We start from the raw sequence: 23,613 nt of genomic DNA, 5'->3' as shown, positions 1-23,613 counted from the left end.
GCAACCCATGTGGGTGCCCTGCCCCTCATGAAGCAGTGGTGACCGCTGCCAGGGATTGTGGTGAAGTCACCTGCAAGAGACGGCAAGGCTCTTCCTTGCCAGACTGGCATCATCTCAGGCAGTCCAGCAAATCAGAGACTCCAGTGCAATTAAATTTGGTGACACACTTGAGTTTGCAAGTAGCATTTTACTATTTTTTTAAAGAAAAATATCGTAAAAAGACATTCACATTAAAGAACAGCAGTGTTGAAACACAGTTCTAAAAACTGATTTGTACAATTAATTACCCATATTCCAAACAGACCCCAAGTAGTTAAACTGGTAATCTAAAAATAAAAGAATAACATTAATGTGTAATAATGAAGTAAATAAATGCAAGTAAAGTAAGACTTAGTTTGAAAAGAGCTTGTCTCAAGTCAGACTAGATTGTAATATACTAAATATATATAGCAGTGAACAAAGGGTAAAACTACTTTTTTATTCTTTTTATCCCTGTCAGGTCCGGTTTGCTGCCTTGATTACTGTGTTAGCCCTAGCTGAAAAGTTGAAGGAGAATTATATCATTTTGCTACCAGAATCCATTCCTTTCTTAGCAGAATTGATGGAAGGTAGGTCCCAAACTATAACTAAATATTTACAGTAAAATTCTGTGGAAATGTGCCCAGTGCTGATGCAAACTTGGATCTAATGTGGTTAGCAGCGGGTCCAGTCCTCTGCCCCACTCCCAGATGTGAGTATGGGCAGGTGATGGGGCAAGAGTCAGGAAGCCATCACCCCTCGCTCATTCTGTCTACAGTGACTTGTCACTGTCTTTACCCTTGTTTCTTTGTGCTCAGACTGACTTTTCATTCACCTCATACATTTATATGGCTGAATATTTGGTCTCCAGATGTGGGAACATCTAGGGCCATTAAGGATGTAGTCTCATGTCCATTTGAATGGTGACTGGCACTTGGCTACTCAGTGTTAGGTGCCCTACACAGATACCTTCGTCCTCATGGGGGGTAAACACCATTGTCCCTATTTTATAAAGGAAGAAACTAGAGGCTTGTAAGACCTAAGTAGGTTGATGGTGGAAACAGCCAGTGCAGGTGCAGCTGTTTACGAAGCCAGGTGTATCCCACACCTTGTGCACCGCACCCCTCGTGGCCCTTTCTGTTAGGCAGGGATGCTGGGCAAGGGGACTGGTTCTTGCACACTCACTCACTGCTTTCCTGAGCAGAAGAGCATCTTGCTCTGCAACTTACCCCTGGAGAGGGGCTGTGTGAACTTGTAGGAGCAGCATTGCCTTGGATTTGGAGTCCGGATGTGCCTGCTCTACTCCATCCTGTTCAGTGCTCTCCTCTAGGAGAGTGAAGGCAGAGGGGAGTGTGCACATGTCCTGGCCACCACTGCACTTCTTCATCCCCAGGGAGCAACTGCTAGAGAACAGGCCGGTAACTGAGGCAGGACAACCAATGGACCCAGATTTAATTTTGATATTTTATTTTAGATGAATGTGAAGAAGTAGAACACCAGTGCCAAAAGACCATTCAGCAGTTGGAAGTCACGCTGGGAGAGCCGCTCCAGAGCTACTTCTGAAATTGCCTTGGTGTTTAATACTCTGCTGAGAGTTCCTATTTTTATTTTGGGTGTTTAGTGCCATGTTACTTTTGGTGCTTTCACACCTACTGGGACTACCTACGGCCCTTACTGACCACTTTGCAGAGTCCCTGCCTGCCCTGTGCTGCACACAAGCCTCCCCTCCAGCTGTATAGTGCTAGAGTAAATGATTCACGGTATAAGCTCTTCTTGTGGTCTCTGAATGGAGTTGTTAATGTGGCATGCGTGTTTTGCTTTAGCATCCAGAGCTGACAGCTCCCTTAGATCTGGAAGCCCTCGCTGTTCCGCATGGCTGTGTCATGTTCACGGTGCCCCTACTGGAGATTCACTCTCACTGTTGTGTTCAACAGGAACGCTCTGATGAAAGCCAGTTTGGGGGGACTGACAATCCAGCCCATGTAGGGAAGCAGTTCTGGGATGCATTTTTTACTCAAGTGACTATGACTGCCTCCTTTGCCCTTTAACCCTTTTGGGGAAGGGAGGGGGAGGCAGCAATACCATGTTTATAAAACACCCCACACCTGGCCGGTCACACAGGAAGGACCCGGACACACAGGACGGCATGAGGGAGTCCCTTCCACAATCACACACACCACCTTTCCCTTGATGGTCGACTCAGAATAGCAGCACATTTTTTTCCAGACTTTAACGTTCTGTCTCCAGTGCCAAGTCGTGGTAAAGCTGAAAAGTGAGTGCTCAGCTAAAATCAAACAAATCTGCCTTGTTTTTAAAGCAGTGAGGAACTGTTCCGTCACTGTGTAGCATTCTGTTTACACTGAATGTAAAAGTCTTTGATCTAATTTTTTAAAAAAAATTTGATACCAGGGATTCAACCCAGGGGTGCTTAACCACAGGGCCACATCCTCAGCCTGTATTTTTGTTTTTAATATTGAGACAGTCTTGCTAAGCTGCTAAGGCTGGCTCTGAACTTGTGATCCTTCCTGCCTCAGACTCCTGAGCAGTGGGATTAGTGTTCACCACCAGGCCCAGTTTGATCTAATCTAATATAGAAATTTTAGTTCAGAATTGACAAGCAAAAGGCCAACTTTCAGTTCAGTGATAAACTTGCTAGAGATGCAGATTCCTCTAAGAAATGTCCTGTCTTGATAAAGTTTATTAGTAAACATGCTTTTTTAAAAAAGAATCTTAAGATTTTGTATTTCTTGTATCAAAAAATCAGCCTTACTAGTTCCGTGTAAAACAAAAATGAACTTTTTAAGACTTACTGGGAACAATAGGAATGGGCTTTTTTTTTTTTTTTTAAGTACATTTCAGTCTCCAGTATCTGTCATGCACTCTGATGTTCTTTATGAAAATAAAGAACCCTGTAACCCTGGGGGATTCTAGAGCCTTCTAGCTCTCTGCAACTTCCCCTGCTCCCCAAGTCTTCTTGATTCTTGAGTTTGGCAAGACTCAGCATTACTATTTTAAAAATTTGATAATAGTATTCTTTTTAATATGTGGATACAAGTGATTAACCAAATCTGTTAAAAAACTATTTCTTTTCTTTTTTTTTAATATTAAAAAACTATTTCTAAACCCTGGCAGAATTCTGTCTAGCAGAATGATAAAGCGATCTGACCGATTTTAGCTACTTCCTCTCTACACCCAAATCTTTGAAATCTCCCATAACAAGATCTGACCTGTGAAGACTGTACATAGAACTTCTGCCAACTACCTTCAAATGATGGAAAAACTACAGAAAGGCAACAGTTGAACTTGCTGACACAGGTTTGATTTTAATCACTTAAGCAGAACAATGTTTTGATCTCAATTGCTAATGATGGACTAATCTTTAGAAGAGCAAAGGCGAGTGCTGGTTTACATGCCAGCAAAACATTTCATGTTCCCTTTACCTAATTCACTGGTCCTCTCAGGTAGATTCTGCTTTCTGGTAGTGCCTGTTTTATAAATGACACACTAGGTCTCATCTTGACATTACTGTTACCCACAGGTATTTTACTCAGACTTATGTGGCCTGTACCTGACTTGCCACAGGCGCACTCTGGCTCTTCACGGAGACAGATGGGCTACCTCGAGTCTGGCGACAAGCTAATGTTGGCATCATTTGGTTTTTGTTTTGCTTTGATTTTTGCCTTAGTTTTTCTTTGCGTTCAGATAACATAGTGTTATTTGGTGAAGCTTTAGTGAGGACAGCTGGGTGTTCATTAAGCTAAAGATCACTTGCCAGATGAAAGTTAGCATCAGTCCATGATCACGGGATAGGACAGGACTGACTGTGAAAGCCACTGCTGGGGAGGGGTAGTGGCTTCTGTAAATTAGTGTTCTAGTGACTTAACAGGAGCACAGCCCTTAGCCCCAAAGGACCCCTGGAAAGTTAACACAGTGTCCTCAGAAGCCTGCACATGGCAGAAGGCAGGCAACGGCTGGTCCTGTGCCCACCGTGCATACATCCCAGCGCCTAACACACTGATGACCGGAAAAATATGCTCAGTACCTGTTAGCAACTGTATTACAGTAGGCACTTAATCAACACTTGCTGACTGTAGTTTTAAGAGGAGTCCAGGAGCAGAGAACAGAACCACCCTACTGTGATAAGCTGCTGTTGCCCCCAGTTTCCTCCTCCGGTGCTAGGGAGCCACAATGCATGGCAAAGACTGAGAACATCCAGGAGGACTTATGCTGTGCAAGCTCAACTTAACAACAGAAACAGTGCAGCGACAGCCAGATGTGTTTGACATGGCCAGTATCACATAAGCCATTTGTATTTTGGGTTTTGTAGCAGCGGCAGCAGCTACCAGCTCCTTACTTCCAGTAAGTGGATATCGCCATCGATGGCCAGCATGTCGATGCGGCCAAGCTCTTTAAATCTGTGCTTGTACTCCAGGCTGTGCACACCGTTTATTGCAACCTTGAATTCTCTAACATCACAATAAATTATCATCTGAAAGGAAAGGAAACACAGCATTAGTGGCTTCCCTGAGTTTATAATTTTGCATGCTGTACACTAATAGAGGGTTGAAGGAAACCTGTCTGGTTTGCTTTAGGCCTAGAGCAAACCAGGCTTGCTGCTGCTCACCTCCCTGCTGTCATTTCCAACACCCAGATCCACCAGTGTACGGGAGTGGCACTTCCAGTCTCATCATACCAGGGAGTTACTTTCTTCTTTTATTATTCGTTTATTTTTAGTTGTTGATAGACTTTTACTCATTTATTTATATGTGGTGCTGAGAACTGAAGCCAGTGCCTGACACGCTGGGCAAGCGCTCTACCTCTGAGCCCCGGCCCTAGTCTAGGAGTTCCTTTCATATGCTCATATTCTCCACGTGGATCCTCAGGCACAGAATCCCAGGGCCTACTGACCTTCCTTTCCTCCACTCGCCCCTCCTACAGCCCCCATGCTGCCCCTTGCTCCTGGGAAACAATGTTCCTCTCAATGTTCGGGAACATGAAGGAGGGAAGCTGCTTGTATCTTGACCCTTATTCATTGAGAGGCTTTCCAATCACAGGGTGGGGACTAAGAGCCTTGGATTCTTTAAGCTGTATGGTCGTGGACAAGTCGGATGTTAACAGCTGATGTCAGAAGCGTGAGGCACTTGCTAACGACCGCACAGCTGCCTGGTGGTCCTGATGCCACCCCAGCTATGCACAACTCAGCTTCAGTGTTTCCGCAAAGCTTTTCAAAGCTGAGTAGCCTGTGGCTCTGCAGTAACAGCATTCTGGCACATGCATCACTAGGGGTGGCCCCTCTGAGTGCTTTGCCTAAACAATGAAATGCACACCCCCAAATCCAGTGTCCCTTCATATCACCTATACACCTGATACCAGTCTGGCCACTGATTCTACCCACACAGAAAAGGCCAGTTGGGTGGCTTTGCACTGTGCTCCTTACTACCCTAGAGGCTTCAGAAGAGAACAGAGGAGCAGCACAGCCTGGCTGCCAACCTGCCCATCCCCAGAAGCCAGAGGAGGCACAAATCTGAATCTTCAGAGAAGCCAATTAAGGGTCTTTATTCTTTTTTTGGTTTTGGGAATGTAACCCAGGGCTGCTTTACCACTGCATCATATTCCAGGCCTTTTGGAGACAGGGTCTCATGAAGTTGCTTAAGGTCTTGCTAAGTTGCTGAGGCTGGCCTTGAACTTGCAATCCTCCTGCCTCAGCCTCCCATGTCACTGGAATTACAGGCATGTGCCACTGTGCCTGGCTAAGGTCTTTATTCTTTTGACAGTATAAGCAAATGGCTGCCAAGGAAACTGACAAGAAGAAATGCCTTGGTAACAGCTGATCAAAATGAAAGTTCTAGGGCTATTCTGAGAACTGAGAAAATACCTATTACCTGAGATTGTCTCCCAGGAGTGGTGGACGTCCCAGTTTTCATTAGGTGGGGGCAACTGGAGTGATGTACATTTAACAGAATCAAGAAAACAGGCCTGGGGATATAGCTCAGCTGGTAGAGTGTTTGCCTCGCATGTACAAGGCCCTGGGTTCAATCCCCAGCACCACAAGAAGAAAAAACAAAAAACAGTCTCATGTTATAGAGCTCAGAAGGACAAGCTGGCCTCAGATGGATGTGGGGAGCAGTCAACTGTGATCCCTTGCAAGTTACCCATGTGTCAGCAAAGGCAGAAGCAATAAACTGCAAAGGAGGGGGAGAGACAGGGTGAACACTACTGCAGACGCAAGCACAGGAGAGCACGGGCACAGGAGGCCAGCCCAGAGGAGACGACCGACCATCTCTCGCCAGCAGGACACTAGGAACAGCAGGTCAGGATGTGAATTTGATAAAAGAAGAGCACCCGTTTGAAGTTACAATACCATACTGAATAAGTCTTGTTTTTTTTAATGGAATCAGCTGGGAGTGTGCTCAGCAGTAGAGCACTCCCCCACCATGCATGAGGCCCTGGGTTTCATCCCTAGCACTGCAGGAAGAAATAAAAGACAGAATAAGTGAATTTAAAATGTCAAGAAAAGCCTGTTTAAAATGAAAGTAATGGCATAGTGGAAACATCTGAGATAATCTCAAAAGCATAATAAAAATCAGAAGTTCAAGGCCATCAGAGTCACCATGGAAAACTGCCAACAGTGGTCAAGGATGACTACCACTCCCACGACAGAGAACAAACCAGAGGGTGACTGGCATTGTATTATCTGTCCCCACAGCCAGCCTTCGGTTTTTCATCTTTGTGTTCTTCATTATTTGAACTTACCGTTTTTATCTTTCTCTTAATACCAAAGATCCAAGCTTGGGGCCTGATAGGTCCAGTTGTATCATGGGCTTCCTCACCACGAGGGCCAACTTTCTCCTAGGAGCCTCACCTCCATCTCCCTCCTGTGAACCCTGAGTCACCCTCTATGCCCTGACTCCTGCAATTCAGCAAGCCTGTGCCATCTTTCCCATCTATAGCACCTTGTTCAAATCCTGCCCTAAATCTGGCCTTCCACATTCCCCAGCCTTCTGACCTCAATAACCACGATTTTAGGGAACTTTCTGTGTGCCCGCATCTGTCTGCTCCACACCAGGGCACTCATCACACTGGAACTTGGGAGTGAGCATTCTGTGAAACTGTTCTTCCCTATCCAGCCTTGATGTTCCTGCTTCCAACAACCAGTTCTGATGAGTCCTTGAAAGCCCCGAGGCTTCAGAGCATATGATGGTCTAAAATGTGGAAGTGTGACCTAAGTCAATGGCCCTAAGCGAAAGTGAACAGCAGTGAGGCCTAAGCCATGAGTGAGCCGAGGCAGCAATCCAGCATCCACCATTCAAAGACTTCATTCTCTGCTCGGCATCTCAGGAACACATTTTGGGAAAGGCATGTTACCACAGTACTAAAACATTTGGGGACTCAGGACTACATGCCTTTTAGCTGCAAGGGTCGGATGCATTTTTTCTTGCACACAGAGAGGAAGAAAGGGCTGCCGCATGAAACTGTGCCAAGATGGCAGGTGACAGATGTGCAAGCCAGCAGTTTTAAGGTTCCTACACTGTGATTGCCTGTGATTATACATCACTCAAGTCCTGGGACAAGTTCCCAGGATTCGCTTTCCTGTCCCATTTTCAAAATATATAATCTTACCTCAAAGTACATCCCAGGACTAAATGGGAAACAGGTAATATTTCTCTCTTCTTCTCCCCAGGCCTCCTGAAGGAAAGAATTTCTTACAAATGCTTTAATATTCAGGCGTGGGTTCAAGTGCAGAGCAATATCCCTTGATTTTCCTGATACTAGATCAACATTAAAGCTTTTGAGAGGAAAACAAACAAACAAACAAAAAACACCTAGTTAACCAAGTAGGACAGAGTAGTGGCAGATTCTGCAATCTTAACACCAGACTTAACAATGACCATGACTACATTCAACAGTTATGCACATGGACATGGGATACAGGCAAAGGTAAAATGTTCAATTCCGAGGTAGCATTCACTAGTATGTCACTTGTAAAATGAAAATAACAAAAACTTTAACATCAGTGTTGGGGCTGAGATCCAGCTAGGCAGAAATTCAAGGCTTGGTGCTGGCAAAGCAAATGACTGCTTCAGGCTATAGGAGGCAGGCCCTGTTGTGTGGCTAATATAGTCATTTGCACGAGCTCTTTTCTCTTGAATGCATTCTGCTATCTAGGAAATAGCTCTGTTTAAAGCTTTCAGAAGGCTGGACATCTCTGGAAAAGGTTCTTAAAGCAGAAATGTTCTAAGTCACGAGATAGGAGGGGCCCTAAAAAAACTGCCCAATCTCTTGGAGCTGCTCTGGAGTTCTAGGAGGGTCTTGTAGACAGAAATGCCACCCTTTTGTCTGGCTAGAAATGACAGCACACTGGACTTCAGTTCTGGCTTGGCCACCAAATTATTAGCAATCTAACCTCCTCTTGCTTTTTCTTTTTCTTTTTTTTTTGGGTACCAAGGATTAAACTCAGGGGCACCGACCACTGAGCAACATCAATATTTTATTTAGAGACAGGGTCTCACTGAGTTGCTCAGGGCGTTGCTAAATTGCTGAGGCTGGCTTTGAACTCACAATCCTCCTGCCTCAGCCTCTTGAGCTGCTGGGATTACAGGCGTGTGCCACCATACCTGGCCCTCCTCTGGCTTTAATGTTCTGTCTTTCACGTGTAGATATAAGCCCCACTTATATCCCCTAAAACCATTGGGAGGAAAAAGGAGGCCTCAAATACCCCGGCAGGTACTCACACTTCCTGTAACACAGCAATACTGACCCTTTGGCGTCTGTATGCACTTCTCCTTTCACGACAACAGTTCGTCCAGGGCCCATGGGGGAATTCAACCTTGCTTCAAATGGCAGAGTCTAAAAAGAAGCCACATTGAAAACCAGGAAGCGACTTCATGAGGAAACTGGCCACATACCTGGGGGCATTGTTCAGAGTCTGGAAACCCAGTGGAGATGCACCATGTTTGCTTTAGTCCCTGCTAGGGCCCATGCAGCAGCACTGTGCCAGGCTCACAGCATGTTCCCAATGACAACATTTACACCACCACATGGGTGGGCATGGGTGGCAACACCTGTGCATTCTGCCAGAAGGGGAGGAAGCCACACTGGGAGGAGCTGAGGACAGAGGTGAAGGGCTCAGAGACATGCCTGGTTGCCTCTTGTGTCTTCCCAGTGACAATACACCAGCATGAACAGCTGCTCTGGGTTGCTACTGAGGGCAGAGATGATGAACATAATTATAACTTAAACTTTATGTAGAGGTAAGAAAATTTTGGGCTCTTCAAACCTTTGAAAAAGAGTTGGTAGGTAGTATTTTGGTGGAAGTCAAAGTGGGATTGACAGCCGAATCTCTGCTCTTGGTGTAGACAGTTTTGGGTACGATTTTAGAAATGTCTCCTTCTCTATTACTAGGCTGCAGGGAAACAGTTCTACAGTAAGGTACAGAAAGCATGAAGCGCCTTCCGAGGTTAAACTATTCATTTTTGAGGCAATTTTATAAAATGGTCCTCACTGAATGACCATGAAAAAATACTTACAAGCTGTGAAATGCCAGACTTTTGTACCTATTGGAAGAAAAAGAAAAATGAATGTTTAAAGACTGACATTTTCTAATATAAGCAGTCTGATCTGGTTGGTTAGCCCGAGCTCAGCTCTGGGTCACAAGTGCCCACTCTGCCCTGGGTATGGCACACAGGCAGGCAGCCAGGGCTTCATCATGGTGCTATGGCTAGAAAAGAGACCAATAGCCTATTCATTTGAAACTTCGTCCTTGTCCATAAAATGATACTTTTTTATATAACTACATGTGAACTTTAAACACATCCTTTCCATAGTACCACCAAAATGCTACAATTATGTGCTGTAAATATGAATGTGTGAAAAGGGGTAAGGTTTACTTTTCTCCATTAAGACTAGCAAAGAGCAATCCTTACGCTGCACTTGTTCCCACAGGGGCACACACATGGAAGTTCACCTGTAGCACAGACTGACGTTCAACACTTTACAATGCCTCATGCCAAATTAGAACTATAGAGATTTCATCTCGCTCTAATCAGAACGGCAATAATCAAGAATAAAAGTAACAATAAATGTTGACGAGACTGTGGGGAAAACGTCCACTCATACATTGCTGGTGGGACTGCAGATTGTTGCAACAACTCTGGAAAGCTGTATGGCGATTCCTCAGAAAATCAGGAATGGAACCACCATTTGACCCAGTTATCCCACTCCTACCAAAGAACTTAAAATCAGCATACTACAGTGATCCAGCTACATCAATGTTTATAGCAGTTCAATTCACAATAGCTAAACTATGGAACCAGCCTAGGTGCCCTTCAACAGATGAATGGATACAGAAAATGTGGTACATACATACAACGGAATATTACTTATCCATAAAGAGAAATGAAATTATGGCATTTGCCAGTAAATGCATGGAACTGAAGACTATCATGCTAAGTGAAATAAGCCAATTCCCAAAAAACAAAGGTGTAATGTTCTCTCTGATTATGTGGATACTAACTCACAATAAGGGGGGTAGTGGAGTAGGGAAGAATAGAGGTACCTTGGATTAGACAAAGGAGAATAAAGGGAAGAAAGGGGGGGGTGGGAATAGGAAAGACAGTAGAATGAATTGGACATAACTTTCCTATGTTTATATATAAATACACAACCAGTGAAACGCCACATCATGTACAACCAGAAGAATGGCAAGTTGTACTCCATGTATGTATAATATGTCAAAATACATCCTACTGTCATGTATAACTAAAAAGAACAAATAAAATAAAAAGAAAATTGATGCTGCAGTCTTGGAGGAGGATTACAAATAAAGTGATGAAAATAAATGGAAAAAAAATGCCTCAAGCCAGGACCAGTCAAGAGCAAGAACAAGAAGTACCTTTCACATGAGACCAGTGGTGGCCACATAAACCGACAGATTAAGCGTCAGTGCCTGGTACTATTGAGAAATATGTGCCACAGTGTTTAAATGAGAGCTTCCAGTCTGGACTCATAATAAAAATGTATTTTTTTAAAACCCAACCTGCCTTCCACCTGATGGCAACTAAAAAAACATTTCATTAAAAGATTTCATACTTACATTTTCTCTATTTATCTGTGTCAGTCCCAGAGTAGATGTCTGAGTACTCTGTAAATCCTAAAGAAAAGATAATGTACTTAAGAGATAATAATGCTTAATATCTTTTCTAAATATAACTTATCCAACATATCAACAAATTAAGTGGTACTAAACATGAAAATATGCTTGAAAATTATGATCGGAAAACACACTTGACACTGGGGCTTCCCACAGTGGCAAGCGTTAGAGAGAACAAGATCAGATTTCAACAGGAATGTGAGCAGATGGCACTGCTGCTAAGAGTGCCAACTGTTTTCATCTGTCAGGGGCAAGTTGGCAATAAGCAGCAAAACTTAAACTGCAAATACTCTGACTCAGACATTCCACTTCTAGGAAACTGTCTTCCAGAAATACTCCACTGTGCTCCCATGAAAGGGAAATACACCTCAGCCAAAAAGGCGGTTGTTTTGCTAGAACCATCTCAGATTTGAGATCCCAAATAATAAAGCTCTGGTCAAGAAAATGAAGATGATGTTTATTTTATCTCAATTTAAGGTGTCAAAGATGCCTTTTGCCATTCTTTATGAAAACATCATCCAAAAAAGGCCCACACTATGCATGGAAGGGTACTCACCAGGCTAAAGCTAAAGCCAACTGAGTGGACATTCACTTGGCCATAAATGCCCAGGGTGTCTATTTTCTCTGGGCTGATCCTGTGGGCATAGAGCAGAATGTGTTTTCCGTTCACAGCCACCTGGACAGACAAAGACAGCACCCGCCAAATAATTAATAAACTAACATCCAAATTTAAGTGTTTCCTTGGCTTTCATGTTATGCCTTTCCCAAAAGGTCTCTCTTACAGCTGATCAAATTATGGCAGAAAGCAGCTATGCACACCAGAGTTCCTGAACTTTTTGGGTTCCTGATCTGATTCAACACCCTGGACCATCTCTCCAGACAGACATGCACAGTCAGGAGCATATGCACATATGCTCTGTAAACCTGGGCATGCATAGCAGACATGCAGGGACTCAGAGTCACCCAGCCCAACCCCGAGTCCTGGGGCCTGGGGACCCAGGTTGAGGATCTGCTCCTCCTTTCTCCCTCACATGGTCCTTGGGGACCACTCTAACAGAGACCACTCATGTGTCAGAAGCTTAACAAATGTGTACTGAGTGCAGGAAGTGAACGACATGGGCGAGTTCCCAACTCATCTGGGGTTGCTTTCTATCCGTGCGTGAGGAGGAACCAGCATGGCCTCAGCCTCAGTGGGCACAGATGTGAGGAGATAGCAGTGCAGTTTCTGCAAGTCCTCAGCAGAGTGCGGGTCACACATGGGGCCAGCCTGTGGCTCCTCCCCCTGCCCTCCCCTACATGCAGGGACCCTATTAGAACACAAGTGGCACACAGGACGGTCTCTGACTCCAGAGCTTAAAAGCCCACCAGGGAGCAAAGCAAGCGCATTAAAGCAGGCATGACAATAGAGGGAGGGCTGTCCTGACAGGAGGCTGGAGGGGCAGAGGGCGAGGAGAGGCAAGGCTAGGAGGTTGGAGGATTTCCCATAGAAGCAGCACCCCATGGGCCAGCAGGATGCATAGACACGAGGGCCCTAGTGGAGTTGTGGGATCTTGAGTCCGCAAGAGCTTGTGGCCTTGCGTGCCAGCAGAGGCAGGGGCCTCCAGAGCCAAATTCCACCTTGCACATACACACAGGATAGGAAACAACCCAGGAAGGCAGTGAGAATTTACCAGAACCTCTATCAGCCCAAAGGCAAGACCTCACACTCAGGGTGGCAGCTATCGTTTACCTTCTCACAGTTCACGTACTGCTATGTCAATTCTGAACTCAGCCCTGCTGGGGGAATGTGACCGAGATGCAACGATGGTGGGCCTGTGTCCCTGCACAGTCACAACAGGCTGGAGAGGTGGCTGTGCCCCACTCGCACCTAGGTGCCTGCTGGTCCAACTTTAGAGGACCAGTACAGAGAGCCCTGCGGCTTCTCAGAAGCAAGATGCAGATGGAGCTTGAGAACGTGAAGCACTCCCAGGGTGCTCATCCCTACCAGTGGGCACTCCACCTGTCCTTCTCCAGAGCCCACCTGGAATTTGTCCTTCAGCACCATAATCACAATTTCAAACGATTTTTCCTTTTTGAAGGGCATGTCATAGGTGATCTCTTCCCATCCCCATTTTTCATTTATCAGAGTGTTGCAAACAATGCAGTTGGTCTTTTTGAAACGAGGGTTGAAGTGAAAAGCCACATCAGCTCGAGGTTTTACGCTGCTACCGCACTGTAAGTCCACCTGGAATCTGTGAGAAAGAACAGGGACCACATGAGCCCCAGAGGCCAGCAAAAGGGAAAAGTTCAGCAAGCACCCAGGCCAAGAACACACGACCCCTTGTTCTTCACTTGAAGGGCTACAACGCTAGACGCCTCACCTTCCTTTCCTTCCTCCTCAAAAACAAGAGCCCTTCAGTCAAAGCTGAGTCTCCCTTGGCCTGCATGGTGAAAGCTCTGCCAATAAGCTACTGGAAGCTCCCTGAAAAGCAAGCCGACATCTGCCCTCTGTCCACCATGCTCTGCCTGTCCTCACACATGCCCAAAACCCCAAGGGGGCTGGAGTTCCAGCTGAGGAGATCCAGAGAGCCTCCCCCAGGGACAGCAGGGCAGAGAAGAGCCTACTTCTCATCTACTTGATGGAGCTGACTACAAAGGTCCAGGGCTCTGCTTGAGATCTGATCTTATTTAAACCATGTTGGGCGTCAGCCACACAGCTGAGCCCAGCTCTGACACACCCAGTCCAGGCTTTGCATCCAAAGCACTCAGTGAAGCTGCCCAAAATGGTCTTAAGAGATGCTGTGGGAATGTCAGACCATGCCTGAACCACCTGCAAACAATTCTTTTTTTGTAGATATCTTATTCTTATATTAAAATCAAACTTTTAGGGTGGTAGCTCTGTGGTAGAGTGCTTGCCTCACATGTGAGGCACTGGGTTAGATTCTCAGCACTGCATATAAATAAATGAATAAAATCAGGCCCATCAACAACTAAAAAAATTATTTAAGAAAAAATCAAACTTATAGCAATTAAATTAAAAAATCACAATAATCTTTCCTCACTTAAAATTTCTATCTCCTCAGCACCTTAGTGGAGCTGCTGATCCAAGAAAATCAGGCTGCAGAGTATCCAAACGGTCTCTCCAACATCATTTTTTTGTTTTTATAATTACAAAGATACAGTTTATGGTTTTCTTTCTTCTACACAATGATCTTACCTGTCTGCATCACTAGGAACATGCCCACGAATTACAATCAAAGATCCAGGATCCAGTTGCTCAGAAATGGTGCCCACATAGGGGATCATCTAAGGGGAAAAAATTGAACAAATGTACATTTACATAAACAAAATTACTTACCAAGCAATTATAACCAAACCCAGTGACTTAGAGAAAATACTACAGTTTTATTTTTTACAGGACTTGCAATTTTATTTTCTCAGTGATTACCATTTACCGATGTGTTTGGGAGCATCATTATACCCATTCTGCCAAACTGACACTTAACAGGATAAAGTAATTTTGCTCAACGTCAAACGCTGTTGCAAAGTGCTTTGAGAATGACTACAGTTTTTAAAGGCTGCACATAAATTACTCAGAATCCAGCATCTTCCAAGCCATCTTCACTAATCAAACAGTACAAGGGATCAACCAACAGAGCTAGTATCCCATAGTATCTGCAAATTGTTCTGAGTTCCTTAGAAAAAGACATATTGCTTTTAATTAGGTTGAGGGCTTTGTGAATTAAAACTTCCACTTAATACAGTAATCGTCAAAAGCAACAGAACAACTTAGAACCTCAAGTTTCCCACCCCTTTCTCACTGCTTACAGCTGACCCCAGCAGAAGGCTCAAGATCAACTAAGGCCTGTGGCCAAAGCTAATAGAGACAGTGACAAGCCACTGCCTCTGGAAGGGTTCCAAAGTAAGCCACACCTACAGCCTGGGAGTCCAGGCCCTGACCTTCACTGAACTTTCACACCACATCCCAGAGAACCAGAGAGCTGTGCATCTTAAGAATGAGCTTTTATTTTAATGTTTGTATGTATTAATTTAATCATGATCATGGTACAGTTCTGTAGTTCTGAGAGTCTCTCAAGACATGCACCTACCTGTTCTGTGACAGGTCATATGTGGCTCCCATGCTGCCCCCTCATTGCCTAGACCCCAGCCTTTTTGTCTCGAACCTGACACAATTTTTCTTTCCCCTTTCCTAGCATGATTCCACTCTTCTGTCTCTGAGTGGAGACCTGTGTCACGTGGTACATCTGCCTCATCAACCATCTCCTTCCTCCCCTCTAGAGCCTCTGACCAGCACACACAGGCCAGAAGCAGAATATTTTATGCCACACCCACCTGAGTAATGGCATACATACTAACGCCTATCCAAGGTGTCTCTGATCATAGAGGCAGGACCCCAAATGGGAGGCCGCCTGGTGCTGCCTGGAAGCTCCCCTGTGGAGTCTTTCCCCAGCTCCCAGGCTCATGAGATGGCCCTGTCCATCACAGCACTTTGGGTTCTGTTTGTTGGCACACAGCTCTGCCTTGACCCTGAGCCCTGTGGATAGGCCTAGGTCACCATCTTCCCCTCACCAGGAAAAGGTCAAGAGATGATCAGTAATTCTGGTGAACACATGAACTCTCACAGCCTGGTTGCTGGGCTCTGGCAGGCCACATGCAGAGAAGCGATCAAGCAGCTCTGAATTTTGAGCAACAAGCTCCTGCTGCTTCAGCAATAAGACAAGAAATGATGGAAGCCAATTATCCCATTGGGGTTATGACTAGTCACTGCGGTACACAGGGTGAGAGAAGAGAGGTCTAGCAGACCAGAGAACAAAACCCATCAACCACACAGATGACGGCGGGAGCTGCACTATCAGGTGGGTGGCTGGTTTTGCATGTAGGGAATACAGGAGGAATTACACTCCTGTGCTGGTCTTTGAGCCACAGCTGACTCTGAAAACACACAGCAGCACTTTCTAAAGTGGAAGTCTCTTAAGAAAAGGTGGGCAGTTTTTATAACTTCGTACTTCATAGATGTTAAGACCAAGATCTGTGATTTCTTTTCCTTTAGAGAGGGGCGACTTGCTATGCTGCCCAGGTGGCCTCAACCTCCCAGAAGGATGAACGCAGCTGTGTTTAACAACATACTGTGCTTGATTTTGGTGAGAAGTCACCTATAAGACTACATTGACCATGACACAAAATCAGTAAGTATAAACATTAAAATAAAAACACTGAAGAATAAGCTAAAAATGATGCAATAATTTTTGTGGAGGATGGGATTTAAATTTTCTTTGTATATTTGTATATTTTCCAGATTTCTGTAATAAGCACTCATATTTTCATAACCACAAAAATATCTTTAATTATACATTTAATTTTACAGTTGGGAGGAGCTTTTTGAGACCAAACAATCTATTCCCATCACTGTTCATCCCTTGTTTGTAAATGTAAATAAGTTGTTCTAGTATGATAAATAATTATGTTGACAATTTTGCCATTTGCTTCTGTGGACGTCTGTGTTAATGCTTCCTAGTTTGAAAAAGACCGCAAACTACACCCGTTTTGGACCAAGTTCATGAGTCAAAATGCCCTGTGGCCCAGTCATGAGCCCCTGTGAGAAGGGAGAAGGGCACTGTTTTCCAGGCAACTCCAGGCTAGATGCTTTGCTGCTTTGCAGGTCACTATTAATTTACACAAAAAATTAAAATGCAGATATAATCACATCAGACATAACACCATCAGTTAAGCAGTGGTCAGTTGTGGTGATACCTGCCAAAACATCTATGTGATTCATCTTGCTTTGCCTTTCTGATGAATACTCACCCAATGCCTGCTGCATTCAGTATTAGGCAGACTACAGCTAGAAAGAAGTATAAGAGCTCTACCTGAGCAGAGTCCATGACACAGTGAGAAGTCAGATGCCCTGGAAAACAGCTGGAATGGAAATGCAATATTCTGTTTCCCTGTCAGAAATCAGCAGTCCTTTCTGTGTCTGGAAAATGTCCTCTCTTATGAACTTGACCTCGGAAGGGTAAAGGCATCTGACACCAGTCTGGCAGAAACCCAGCTCAGACGTTAAGTCAGAACTAGTGATGAGAAGAAGCCATAGGGATGCAATATTCATTCTGGCAAGGGGACAGCAGTTACATCCATATCAGAGGCAGCAGTACCAGTGCCACAGTACCGCCTCTGTCCAGTGGTGACAAAACCTCTCTTTGTGAGAACAGTTTTATGGCATGATTTTCCATACTGTCTACAGTTATATGATCTCCAAGTCTGGCTCTGCAGTCCTGCCAGATCTAAGAACTACTCGGTTTCATTTAAAAAATATCTTTTCTACTTAAATTTCAGAGTTGGCTTCTGTTTCTTGCAACTGCCTATCCCTGACCAATTCAAAGTTTAACAAAAATAGGACAGAAAGAGTCAAATAAATTTCAGAAAAATGTGATAACAAATCCTGAGGTGGCCAGAGAAAATCAATGAAAAAAAATGTGGTTTGTGCTGGGAATAACAGGGAAAAACATGGTTAGGCAGGAGGTGACAGGTAGCTATTCACATAGGCAGACAAGCAGGATAGACAAAACTCACCTGTGACAGACCAGGTGGCCAGGGAATATTAAAGGAGGAGCAGGGTCCAATTTTAGAATGACAAATAAGGCAGTGTTCATGAACACCAGTCCAGAGGGGAGACTGCTCCAGTAAGCCTGCCAGGAGGTGATAAGGACATTGATCCAGGTTGGTGACAGAGGACATTGGTGAGGGAAGGGGAGGGAAAAAGGAGATAGATACAAGAGATATATCAAAGGAAACTGTCCTCATGGGGCTACCAAGGAAATGATAAAACTGGAGAGGATAACGATTTCAGAAGAAAGATGATGATTTTAGTGGTAAGCATGTTTTGTGTGAAGGGCTGGCAGGACATTGAAGAGCAAATCAACCAAAGGAGCTGGGAATTCAAGACCACACATTGGTGAATGGCCAGAACTCATATTTATAAGGCAGAGGTAGAGGCCAGCCATGGTGGTGTACGCCTGTGATCCCAGTGATTTTGAAGGCTGAGGAAGGAGGATAACAAGTTCAAGCCCAGCATAGGCAATTTTGTAAGACCCTACTCAAAATAAAAAATAAAAAGGACCAGAGATGTAGTTCAGCACCCCTCAGTTCAATCTCCAGTTTAGAAAACAAAACAAAACAAACAACAATAATAACAAAATAGTAGAGCAGAGATGAATAGCAAATATGAAGTAGATTAAAAAAAAATGAGACAGGATGTCTGAAGGCAAAGAAAGCCTCGGGGTTAATGATATGAGGAGGCAAGTGCAAAGGAGTCAGCAGGCTGGCCTGACTGCCATCCTTGAAAGGTCTCCTTAAAAGGCTGCCCCTCGTGGGTGCCTTACACTTTGGATTTTAGGAGGCCACCCACCACCCTAAGCGATGACAGTTGTCCATACCTATGATATTTATAAAAACAATACGGTTACATTAAACACCTGCTCTCCTTCTGGGAGTCCAGAACTTTGGCATGTGGAAGGCAGAGAGGGTTTTTGTGACCAGCCCCTAATGAAAATCCTGAGTACTGAACTGAGTCTCCAAGTAGCTTTCCTGCAGATAATACTTTGCAGGTATGTCACTCACTGCTGGGGGAGTAGGATGACCCTGGAACTTTGCCCAGGTTTCCCTTGGACTGCACCCCAATTCATGCCTTTCCTTTCGCAGTTTGCTCTATACCCTCCATGAAGCAAACCACAGCCTGTAGACACAGTCTGCACTGGTGAATCATCAGGCCTGGGCATGTCTCAGGGAGCTCAGTTCGGGGGTGAGAAGACAAAGAGAAGGATCCCACCAAGTGGCTCTGGAAGGAGCTACTTTTTTATACTAGGTGGGATTAAGGTGGACAAGTGATTTTTTGACTTGGAGAAACAACCAATTCTATGTAATTTCTAAAAAGCTTCTTAGTCAGCTAGCACTTACATCTCAAGACCTCTATAAAGAACATTAAAATATGCAGGAAAATAAAGAACTGCCAAACAGACTCACTGACAGCATTTCTGCTATGCAGTGAAGATACTGTCTCCCAAATTACTCACTCGATTTGAAAGGAAAGAAAAGTGAGTCTGGCTTTTCAAGATGTAGAATTCTATCAATGGAACAAGTCAAAGAGAAATGCTAAGTAAGAAAAAAATACACAGGCTAGTTAAAATATTTACTTTATCCTTTCCAAGAAGAGTTATTATGGACAAAGTTTGTACCAAATGGACCAAACTTTTTAAAACTAAAGAAATAAAAACTAAAAGATATGGTGCTGTCTTCATAATGCCTAATAACATATAAGAGACTCTATAATAAATACTTCTTCATTGTTTGAACTGATCACTAACAAAACTGAATAGCCACCATACAATAAACAGATTTTTCAAGTCCAGCTTACAATATAACCCAACTGATTACCTTAAAATCTCTTTGCTAGTGCCCCCACATTTTTTTTGTCTTTTGAGCACTAATAGAGCAAAAACTACAAATGGGAGTGTAACTTCCATGCAAGGTGGCACTTCATGCTATAAATATTTAACAATGGGGAAATTTAAATTTAAATTTAAAGTGTTATTCTTGTCATTCAGTTCAGTCTTTCTATCTCTAACCTTCTGTGCCATTTTGTGAGAATAGACAGTAAAACAGAGAAACAAAAACAAAGCTATCTGCCAGAACATTTTCCTTGGAACGGGTCATCCTGACCTGTTTTCCAGCAGCTCCCAGGCCCAAAGGCATTTTCTGGTTTCAAGCAGCGCTGTTCTGCTCTCCTCTTCCTCAAGTCAAAAGATGACTTGTTTTTGTTCCAACTTTACAGGGTAAGGGGCTAACCCAGAAATTACAGGAATCACCAGGGTGCCGTAATCAAGACATGCGGGGATTTTAACCTATAAAATAATTTGCTAACTAACATTTAAAGTGTCTGTGCATGAAGGGTAGAGGTGAGAAGCAGCCCTGGCCATCTGCTCTGTCCTCCAGTTTGAGCCAAGATGATGCTCTTCAGTCACCCTCAGCTGGCAGCTGTTATTATTAGTCTTATTCTTTGCAGAAAGTCAGTCTACAACCTTGAGATGCTTTTAACATTAACATGCACAAAATCATTTTAAATGTCTTACTGGTTTCAAATTCAGCAAGTTTTCCTTTTTACACCCATTACCACCAAATGCTAATTCTTCTAAAACTGAGTTTGTTTGAAGTGGTGGTTGTACCTCACACTACTCAATGACATTGAAACTCAGGGGAAAAGGAGGATAGCAACGAAATAATTAACAAAACTTAAGGCTACGACCTTACTTCAAGGGCTGTCACCACCTCTGTTGCCTAAAAGTCTTCAATGTTTTTACCAAAACCAAATTTGTCCTATCTCAGACCTAAATACAGCTTCAGAGAAGTAGAAACTAGAGATTTCTAAAAACTGATGTGAGTTCTTTACTGCTCAGGGTGATCACTGCTCTCTCCAGCAATCATAGTCATTCAGGGGTTCTTGGATCAGCCTGGCCTGGACAAGCCCCTAACTGCTTCCAACACACTATTACACCACTAGCTCTTGACATTTTCCCTGCACAACTACCAAGATGTATTTGAGAAGTGGAGGAAAAAGCGGAGACATTAGCTTCTTATGGACAGTTCTAATTAAAAAATAAATTAAAAGACTTGTAAAGAATCCATTTCCTTTGTAAAATGATGTTTTAGGTCATGAGCCTCCTCCCCAACCCACCACAAGCCAACATTCCTCCATGTACTTGTACACATTTTGTTTGACACTATTTTCATCACTTTGTATTGTCACTGTCACCTCTATCTCCCTGGGGGTTGAGAGCACCCACCACAGAACTGCAGCCCAGTAGGTACATGTTTGCTGAATTTTATTCTGGTCTCATTCCGATGGGTCAGTACTATTCAATTGCATCTGATCTCAATCCTGCCATGGGAAAAGTGATTTGACAGAAATCAGTTACCGGGTTATAGATGACGTTCTGTAGGTTGTTTAAGGACAACATCATTCTTCTCAAACTTATTGTTGATTAGTCTTTCCTGTGTGTGAGATTTTAAACACGTTTCACTTAAAGGTTACCCAGACTGAATGAGATGCTTGTCCTGTGTAAAATCAAAATAGAGGGGAAAACAAGCATACATCAGCTTTTCTCATAACTGCTTTCATATTTAAATTACTTTAATAATGTTTACCAAACAATAGGTCACTGTTCCAATCAAAGATGTAACCTCCATCCTTAAAATTGTACTAACGTACATAACTTTGGATTAAGAGTGCAGGAAATATTTCTAAAACATATCTGTACAAAATGTCTAATGTTGGATTCATTATTAAAATATCTAAAATCAAGGCTGGGGATTTAGCTCAGAGATAGTGAGACAGCCCAGCATGAGCAAGGCCGTGGGTTCATTCCCCAGCACACACCCAGAAAAAAACAAAAAATAACGGCAAACACTAATCACATAGTGCTGAACAACTTCCGGCAGGATTCCTGTAACACCTCGGGTGGGGACAGTGGGAGCAGCGCATTCCTCCACATGGCGACGGCCGCGGGGGCGAGTTAGTGCAACGGCAGCGGCTGCGCTCGCTGTTACTCCAGAGCGTCGCGCTGTCCCTCCGGGGACCAGCCAGGGTGGCCCACCCAGTCCTGCACCCCGGAGACCGCTCCTCCCAGCGGGCCGGCGAGGCAGGGCAGCCCGAGGGGTCCACGTCCGGGCCCCGGCGGCTCCGGGCACCGCCTCCCTCGCCGCTTCCACACCCGTCACTACCCGCCCGCGGCCGCACGGACCGGCCCGCGGCCGCGCCTCCCCCGAGCCGAGGCGCCGCTCTCGGGCTCCCCAGCTCTGCCGACCGCGAGCGCGGCGGGCGCTCTCGCAGCCCCCGGCCTCCAGTCCGGCCCGGAGGCTCGCATTCCGTGACTCAGCCACCGCGGGGCCAACGCCGCACTCAGGCGGGACGCCGGCCCCTCCTCGCCCGGCCGGCCCGCGGGAGGACAGCGGGGCACAACGCGACCCGTGACGATCGAGGGCCCCGAGGGCCGGTCCGTGAAGCTGAGTGAGGAGCTGCGACGCCCCATGCCCGCCTTGGCTGGCGCGACCCCCAGGACAGCGGCGTTCCGGCCGCGCCGCCGCCAAGGCGGGCTAGCGACTCACCCCAGAGCTGCCGAAGCGGGCGCTCCACCCGGTGTTTGTCCGCCGCGGGTCGCCGTCCGGGCTTCCGAGCCCCGTCCGAGACGACTACGGAAGCCGGGGAGTCAGTCCGCCTCCATTTCCGGGCGCCACCGGCGTCTGAGTGCGGGCGTCCTGGCGGTTCTGTGGACTTCCGGCGGGCCCGCTGCTGCCCGCTCCCCGAGTAGGCTTCCTGCACAGCCTCTGGGGTCTGGGACCGCGACCGGCTTGCTGTGGGACGAGCAGGGAGGGTCAGCACAAGCGCGCGTTTGCGGAGTCCCGGCGCGGACCCCGCTGCCTGGCGGACGGCGGAGGCGGGAGGGCTTCCCGCTCCCGCCGGGCGCTCTGGCCGGCCCCATCCGGTCCCTGGCGGCCGGGGTTTTCCCGGGGCCACTTCCCCCTCCGCGGTGGGTCAGAGTCCAGACCGCGCCGGACGGGGTAGCGGCCCGTGCTGTCGCCTTCGCTAGCCTGCGGTGGGGTGCAGCGCGGGGCGCCGCGCCCGAGCCGCCGGCCCCGCCGGGCCCAGTGCTCGCCCGCGGGCGGTGCCTTGCTGTCTCCTAGCCTGGCCACCCCCTAGGAAGCCGTTTAAACGGCGCGGAGCCGTAGAGAGCCCCCTAGGTGCTCCGAAGGGCCAGCCTCTCGGTCAAGGGCCCGCGGTGGCTGACAGTGTGACTTCAGAACTACGGGTTCACTTAGGCTGCTTTGAACGGCTGGCTGGACTGCTTAGGGACCTCAGGGTCACCATTTTCTGTACTTCATCCACATTCGTTTCACCACGGTGGGCTCTCTGCGCCCTGGTTTTTGCTGCTATTGTTATCATTTAATACCTTCATTTTATTCATTTATTTATATGTGGTGCTGAGAATCGAAGCCAGTGCCTCACACATGCCAGGCAAGCGCTCTACCACTGAGCCACACCCCCAGCCCCGCTTTTATTGTTTTTAATTTAAGTCGAAGAATTCAATACAAGTCTCATGGTAGAAAGTCCGTGTGCAGATTCACTGTTACTTCTTTCTCCTCTTCCTCCTACCCATTTTCTAAGTTTGTTTCCCTCTTCAAGATCCAAGGAATAGCTGAATTTAACCCTTGGCATGCACTATGGATCCGTAGTTGTCTTTCTGTGTGTTGTGCGTGCTGTCTGTGCAACTCCTTTGTAAGCTGAGCAAAAGCTTGTCATACACATTCCCCAAGGCCTAGTGTAATGCCTTGTATAAAATAGATACCTAAAAACTGGGCTGAAATGTTGAATGTCTTCACAGTTTTGCCTGCTTCTG

General features: G+C 45.7%; 2 protein-coding genes across 7 annotated transcripts in view; one reads left to right on the top strand and one right to left on the bottom strand.

Moving 5' to 3' along the window:
• Nucleotides 1-1,788, top strand: part of Heatr1 (HEAT repeat containing 1) — a 45,615-nt gene extending 43,827 nt beyond the window's left edge. For all 4 annotated transcript variants that reach the window (XM_047521287.1, XM_047521285.1, XM_047521286.1 and 1 more), the window contains 2 exons: nt 500-608; nt 1,493-1,788. In XM_047521287.1, coding sequence (XP_047377243.1) covers nt 500-608; nt 1,493-1,581 — 198 coding nt within the window. In that variant the 3' untranslated portion in view covers nt 1,582-1,788. The remainder of the gene's footprint in view (nt 1-499; nt 609-1,492) is intronic.
• Lgals8 (galectin 8) lies at nt 168-22,697 on the bottom strand. 3 transcript variants are annotated; one of them, XM_047521288.1, is made up of 11 exons: nt 22,325-22,697; nt 21,136-21,274; nt 14,364-14,452; nt 13,188-13,398; nt 11,724-11,843; nt 11,111-11,167; nt 9,546-9,572; nt 9,296-9,421; nt 8,777-8,865; nt 7,639-7,804; nt 168-4,507 (listed from the first exon to the last, which is right to left on the bottom strand). In XM_047521288.1, the coding sequence occupies exons 2-11, from the start codon at nt 21,178-21,180 to the stop codon at nt 4,358-4,360; spliced, it is 1,080 nt and encodes a 359-aa protein (XP_047377244.1). In that variant the 5' UTR covers nt 21,181-21,274; nt 22,325-22,697; the 3' UTR covers nt 168-4,357. The 3 variants fall into 3 exon arrangements, with proteins under 3 accessions (XP_047377244.1, XP_047377245.1, XP_047377246.1); XM_047521289.1 differs by lacking the exon at nt 22,325-22,697 and adding an exon at nt 21,635-22,304; XM_047521290.1 differs by lacking the exon at nt 9,296-9,421 and having other exon boundaries at nt 22,325-22,691.
• Nucleotides 22,698-23,613: the final 916 nt, after the last annotated feature.

This window comes from Sciurus carolinensis, chromosome 12 (genome assembly GCF_902686445.1).
Source record: "Sciurus carolinensis chromosome 12, mSciCar1.2, whole genome shotgun sequence".
Classification (NCBI taxonomy): Eukaryota; Metazoa; Chordata; class Mammalia; order Rodentia; family Sciuridae; genus Sciurus; species Sciurus carolinensis.
Note: the sequence above shows the minus strand (reverse complement) of the source record. Positions and strands in the feature narration are given on the sequence as shown.

What these genes read in the sequence shown, in the direction of transcription:
- Lgals8 (XM_047521288.1), bottom strand. Translation starts at nt 21,180, where the DNA reads ATGATGTTGTCCTTAAACAACCTACAGAACGTCATCTATAACCCG. An exon ending in TTGGCTTTAGCTTTAGCCTG is followed by an intron (nt 11,168 to 11,723) that starts GTGAGTACCCTT and finishes TCTTTTCTTTAG; the next exon opens with GATTTACAGAGTACTCAGAC. An exon ending in CTACCAACTCTTTTTCAAAG is followed by an intron (nt 8,866 to 9,295) that starts GTTTGAAGAGCC and finishes GCTTCTTTTTAG; the next exon opens with ACTCTGCCATTTGAAGCAAG.